This window comes from Oreochromis niloticus, linkage group LG14 (assembly GCF_001858045.2).
Source record: "Oreochromis niloticus isolate F11D_XX linkage group LG14, O_niloticus_UMD_NMBU, whole genome shotgun sequence".
Taxonomy (NCBI): domain Eukaryota; kingdom Metazoa; phylum Chordata; class Actinopteri; order Cichliformes; family Cichlidae; genus Oreochromis; species Oreochromis niloticus.
In genome coordinates, this window is record NC_031979.2 from 24,453,352 (window position 1) to 24,459,767 (window position 6,416).

Consider the following 6,416-nt stretch of genomic DNA (forward strand, 5'->3'; position numbering starts at 1 on the left):
AGTGCACTGACAGGATAAACTACAACCGGCATGCTTCACTTTTGGCAGATGCAAAACCTGTCATAGCTCATATCTTGAACTGATTATATACCTAAAGAGAGTTTCCAAAACAGATGCTTAAACGACTCTTTATAACCGTGTATGGGGCCACAAATGTTCAAATAGTGTGGAAGAAGCATAGTTGTGACCAAATTTGCCCTATATGTTCTCTGCTTATTACTTCATTTTGTCGTTTCCTAATCTTAATGTTTACACACAGTTAAACCTTTTAACTATTTTTTCCATTAATGGTTTTCTATTACATTCTCACATCTATTCATGTGATGGCTTCATTAATGCGAATGATACAGTTTCACGGGAGAGTTACTTTGATATGTGACTGTTAAGCAACTCTGTGGTGAAGCAGCTCTGTACAGTAGCTAATAGCTGATCTTCATGTTGGCTGCCAAGCTGTGACTTGAGTTCAGTACTTTCAGTTGTCAGGTGATATACATTTATTTTGTTTCACATCATAATCACACACTTTTTCCTTACTATAGAATACCCACAGTATTACACAAAACCTCAGGCTCGTTTTAACTGGAAGAAACTAAACCTACTGTGCTTGTTAAGCTTATATCTTTGCCAGAAAGCACTTTTCTAGTTTAACCTTGAAGCAGTTGCTAGGAATAAAGTATGCTAATTATTTGTAATCATTACTTACAAGTCCAGTTTTTCTTGCCAGTAACCTTTGCACAATGTTATTACCTCCAGTGAAGTGATTATCTTTTTATTAGTGCTTGCGTGCATGTCATTCTTTCTGCCTGTGAACACGATAGCTCAAAAAGACTGGTGTCATTTCTGATAAAGTTTTGTAGAGTGTAGAGTAGGGTCACGTTAACGATCGATTAAAATCTGTCTTACATCCACCAAAATCTTCAATGTCAATTTAATGATTTATTGGTCTAAATGTACAAAAAGCCTTACATTGTAAAAGCTATGATTCTGATGTGAAGTGTTGTGTGTATTGTCAGCATAGAAAGTACCATGTAAAGATTTAAAATATCATGTCACAGTTGACCTCTGACCTCTCCTTCAAAGCCAACAGATTCAATTCAAGGTCTAATTGATAATGATGCTATATAGACCCATTTAAAATGGTTTCTTACTGTAATTATTTATATTGACAACATATAGGCATATATGGAATTATACTGACATTACCTCTTCAAGGTCAAATAAGGTCTTATCTTTGAAAATAAGTCTTAAATAAGGTTTATCTTTGAAACTATGCTTTAAATTCTACTGCTTTTGTTTGTATTGGCAGCATTTACGAAATTATGCTGGTATATGTGGATCTATTCTCTCTCTATATATTCGTCCATATTATAGATTTTATCCAAATGTAATCTCACTTTTACAATTCACATTTGCCTTTTTTTTAACCTGACCCCAAAATATCTTTAAAGAAAGTCTTGTCAAGACTCCATTACCTATTCCTATTAAGGTAATCTGTAATTTCACAGCACTACAAACTTATTAAAGTATTTTTAAAAACAACAAAGGAAACAAAATGAATTTATACAAAGTGCAATACTGAACGTAAACACTGCCCATGGAGTGAGCTGCCTTGGTGGAGTTTTGCCATTTGTTTTTGTCCACTTTTGTGAAGTTCAGTATATGTAATTGTGTATTTATGTATTATTATTATTTTTGGGGGGTGGGGGTGAACTTTACCTTATCTTATATCCACTGATAGATCTTCGTCCAAGTTAATGGTGGCCATTTATTGTCTGTCTTATTAATACCATCCATTAGATTATTGCTTGAATCTTGGCTCGCTGCATTTTCCACCATTTTTAAGATGTTTGGCATCGCAGCTAAATTAACTTAACCTTTGGCTCCGTCATTGCACAGCCTTCACTATTCTCCACCAGCCTCTCCATGTCTCTGCCAGTGTCTGGTTTGTCCTTGGCAATGTTGCACACATCCAGCTGTCTGTCTCAGCTTTTCAGGAGACACGAACTGATCATCGATCTCCATGTATACGAAACACATTAGATGTTTTTAATGCATCTATTTTGTCTAAGCTTTGACAGTAATGGTGGAAGAACGTGCAAAATGAGAGCTGCAAAGACAACTCCATAAATATAACAAATCACTATAGTAAATGATGAGTCACTTCCCACTTAAATGGTATTTGTTTTTCTTCGAATACTACCGAGCAATAATATATAATTTCGGAATATTTTGAATAGATAATCACCTTGATTTATCTTCTTATAGTTAACATTTCCCACTAGATGTCAAATTGAAAAACAGTATTGTTATTTAGGGAACTTTTTGCTTTGTGAATCTATACTTAGACGAATCTACAGCTAAATAAAATCTTAGATCTGCGCAGGTTATATTTTAACAGCAGGGACGTCAAATGAAACTGACTCCAACTGTAAGCAAGTGAGTTTAACTAGCATAACAATCAATTGTTAAAGGTAAACAAAGGAGATTATTTATAGGTCTCTTTCTTTAGAATGAATTGTCGCACGCCTTTCGGATGAAGGAGGAGGCGGGAGCAGCAGAAAATGCGTTTGGGAACCGTGCGGTGGTTTTGTGTGTGCGCACCTCCCCTCCTCTCGCGCGTAAAGAGCCTCCTTTCTCTTTACGGATCCTGTTTGCTGCTCTTCATGCCAGAGCCTGCAGCTGTCTCACTTGCGTCCCACCGCCGCTGTTGAGGGAAATCGTCGTCCCGCGTGACGAACAGACAGCAGATTTTACACTCCCTTAAAGTGTATCAGCGCCAACCCGAAGGAAATCGCAACTTTTAATCAATTTTCATTACTGCAAGGAGACGGAAGGAATACCTGACAGCTCGTGACGCCCGTCAGCGTGTTGACTGAAATCTTTCCAACTGTGAAGGCTTCAGGAATGTGGAATACAACTCTGCCTCAACGGTGAGTGCCGTAATGTGCTTGTCATTCCCCCGCTCGCTCCCTGTGTGTTCAGTCACAAGTGGTTGTCGGACTGTAGGAATTCTGCTAAATTAAGCGATTGAATGCAAAGTGTGCGCACAATTGCTTTTTGAATTCAGGCGTAGTTTGTCTTTAAGCAAAGCAGCCAGCCTATAGCGTGTGAAAAACAGATCAGTTTAACCTGATATAGTTCAACTGAGATTAAATATTTACTCATGTGTCTTTTGCTTTCATGCAGTGAAAGGACGTTCCTCTGCCCCTGACACCATGACCACAGACTTGAACTTGACCTCTCTAATGAATGTGACAGAGCTTCACAACCACACAAGAGGATGTTCCCTCACCAAGACAGGTTTCCAGTTCTATTACCTGCCCACTGTTTACATCCTAGTTTTCATTACTGGCCTGGTGGGCAACAGCTTGGCCATTTGGATGTTTGTTTGCCATATGAGACCCTGGAGCAGCATCTCTGTCTACATGTTCAACCTGGCATTGGCTGACTTCTGCTACGTCCTCTCTCTGCCGTTCCTCATCTTCTACTACTTCAACAAAACAGACTGGATATTCGGGGACGTTCTGTGCCGACTGCAGCGCTTTATATTCCATGTGAATCTTTATGGGAGTATTCTGTTTCTTACCTGCATCAGTGTTCACAGGTACACCGGAGTGGTGCACCCGCTCAAGTCTCTGGGTCGACTGAAGAAGAAAAATGCAGTTATTACCAGTGCACTGGTGTGGGTTTTGGTTGGAATCAGCATGTCCCCCATCCTTTACTATTCCCGGACTGGCTTAAAGCGTAACGCAACCACTTGTTACGACACCACCACAGAGGATGAGTTGCCGGGGTATTTCATCTACAGTATGACTTTGACGGTGTTTGGGTTCTGCATCCCATTTATTGTCATTTTTTGCTGCTATGGCATGATTGTCAAAGCATTAATCTGCAATGACATGAACAATGCGCCTCTGCGGCAGAAATCCATTCACCTAGTTATCATAGTGCTTGCAGTCTTTGCCGTCTCCTACCTGCCTTTCCATGTGATGAAGAACCTCAACATGAGGGCCAGGCTGTACTTCCAAACCCCTGACATGTGTGAGTTTAATAACCGCGTCTATGCCACCTATCAGGTGACGCGGGGTCTGGCCAGCCTCAATAGCTGTGTGGATCCTATTCTGTACTTCCTGGCTGGAGACACCTTCAGGAGGAAGCTGTCACGGGCCACTAAAAAGACTTCGAGGAAGGGAGAGAATGTCCTTCAATCAAAGAGTGATGAAACAGCGCTTAACAGCCTTGCTGAGTATGTGGAGAATGGGTGCCGGAGGCTGTAACGAGGTACCTGTGTGTACCAGGTTGTGGATCTCTTTTAGCTTTAGAAAACATTTTGGACTTGGCAGAAATAAATGCACTGTGTGGCCTGAACACTGTATGTAGAATTCATTGGACAACGGTTTATAAAACTGTAGGATAAATAGTCATTTTAACCCTGTGATAAATATCGCTTGCTTGCAGCCTGTTGATATTGATAAGCTATTGTACTGTATCGTCCTGTACATGTATTGTACTTTAAATGGTAGAGCAATCACTCTTCTTTCTTATCATTAGTGATCATTGCGATGAACCAGGCTCGGGGAAATAGGTTTTCCTACAGGCACTAAAGACCTGTTCATTCATTTGTTCAGTAAAAATAGGACTTAGAAGCACCTTTTCTATCCACAAGCTGATGTTTAATAATCAATAGCTATTGACACATAAGAGCTTGTGCTTAAGGAAGTGGACATGGGATGATGTTTTTTTTCCTTTAGAGGAAAAACTAAATGCACTGAACCTGAGATTGCTGCATGGATGTGCCATACAGACATTGTAATGCACTATGATTGGGACCTCTCCCTTTAGAGGGCTACCTATCCCTCCTCCTTTCTTTCTGCATCCATTACTGAAGGGGTGTGAAATGTGGTCAACTACTTTTTCATTCTGACAGCTCTGAGGTTAAGGTCTCCAACAGTTCTGTTACCGCAAGCTTTCACTCCTTTTACCTACTAAAATAATGACAGTATTTTGTGTATATGATACTAAAAATAATATCTTTGTTTCTCTTAGGTGGACTATGCAGAATATCGTGATGTTCCAGATTAGTTTTGTGTTTTTAACTGTCGCTATCTTTAGTGCAGATCTTTATGCATGAGCCTACTATCAAAATCCATTATCAGTATCATCAGACTGAATCACCAGAACAGGTTCTAAGTACTCAAATGAATATTACAAAATAAAAAATATGAGCTTTTAAATGATCTAAACACATAAACACACACATACTTTATAACCTGCTTTGTGACTCGATCCACATATTGAAGATTTGTTTGTATGAGATACCTCAAAGTAAATGGTGCACTGTGTCCGAGTTTTGGCAGATGATCACTTCTGTTGTGTATCTGTTGTAAACATTCTGGAGAAATTATCGTTATATATTTTACCCTGGTCTGTGTAAATGTTTGATGTCTGTACTAATTCCTTTGTAAATCTGTAATGTGGTCATTTATAAGTGTCAAGGAAGGAAGTAAATCACTTGTACAGGAGATACGGGGCCACATATATCTGTGTTAGTACATCTTTGTATTTACAGTCGACAATTTATAAGCACTTGTATACTTTCACCTTGTTTGTACCAGCTGCACGCAGCCTCGGTTAAATGTTCGCAGAGGTGTGAGAGAACAAACGCCACTGGTTTCGGAGACATTCGTGCAGAGCTCTGTTCTCGCTGCTCCCCCTTGTTCTCGTCACTGCTCTTGACTTTCTCTTTTAGCGCAGCTAGGAGGAAATGAGGGGACGAGTCAGGAATAAAGAGTGGCACCTTTTCCTCCTGGCTTATCCTAAGACTTCCTTTGTGTCCGTCATAATGCCATGGACCCATTGAAGCAGACAGGGGTGTGAAGCTGTCGCCAGGACCCGGCGGCGGTGCACTGTTGCGGGCACAGGAAAGCAACCAACCCTCTTCCTCCACACAGCGCCCGTGAATACAAACGGCTTTTGATTTCCTGGCTTTGAGGTGCAAACTGCATATCTGGCCTTTGCAAATGTGTGTGTATGTATTCGCTGTTTGTGTTTGTGTGTCTGTATGAGACAGCCTGAAGGCAATGAAGACCTTATTCCAGTGGGTGGCTGTTGTAGCCTTTATTTTGGTTTGTTAGATAGTGGTGTTTTAATTTTCAAAAGCAGCTACTGTTTGCATGCACATGGAAGGAAGGTTAAATTCAGCCAAAGCAGGATATCTTGCCAACATCAGTGCTTTTGTGCATGGGTGTCAAATCTTAACTTGCAAACAGTTGGGATGCTTGCCAGTCCTTCTTCCCTCCCATCTTAGCCACCTTTCACCTTTTTTTTCCAACATCCTCCTCTCTCGTTTCTGAATTTAGAATCAGAAAAAAATAACCTTTACTTTACTTTACTACCCTGAGGCAGAATGTTAGTTG

At 40.2% G+C, this 6,416-nt stretch overlaps 1 protein-coding gene across 1 annotated transcript; it reads left to right on the forward strand.

Annotated features, from left to right (window-relative positions):
• The first annotated feature begins 2,569 nt into the window (after nucleotides 1-2,569).
• Nucleotides 2,570-6,098, forward strand: p2ry1 (purinergic receptor P2Y1). Its single transcript, XM_005459304.4, has 2 exons — nucleotides 2,570-2,930; nucleotides 3,187-6,098. Exon 2 carries the CDS (start codon nucleotides 3,216-3,218, stop codon nucleotides 4,275-4,277), a length of 1,062 nt encoding a protein of 353 aa, XP_005459361.1. The 5' UTR covers nucleotides 2,570-2,930; nucleotides 3,187-3,215; the 3' UTR covers nucleotides 4,278-6,098.
• The last annotated feature ends 318 nt before the right edge of the window (nucleotides 6,099-6,416 follow it).

Coding starts and splice junctions, on each gene's coding strand:
- p2ry1 (XM_005459304.4), top strand. CDS start 3,216: ATGACCACAGACTTGAACTTGACCTCTCTAATGAATGTGACAGAGCTT.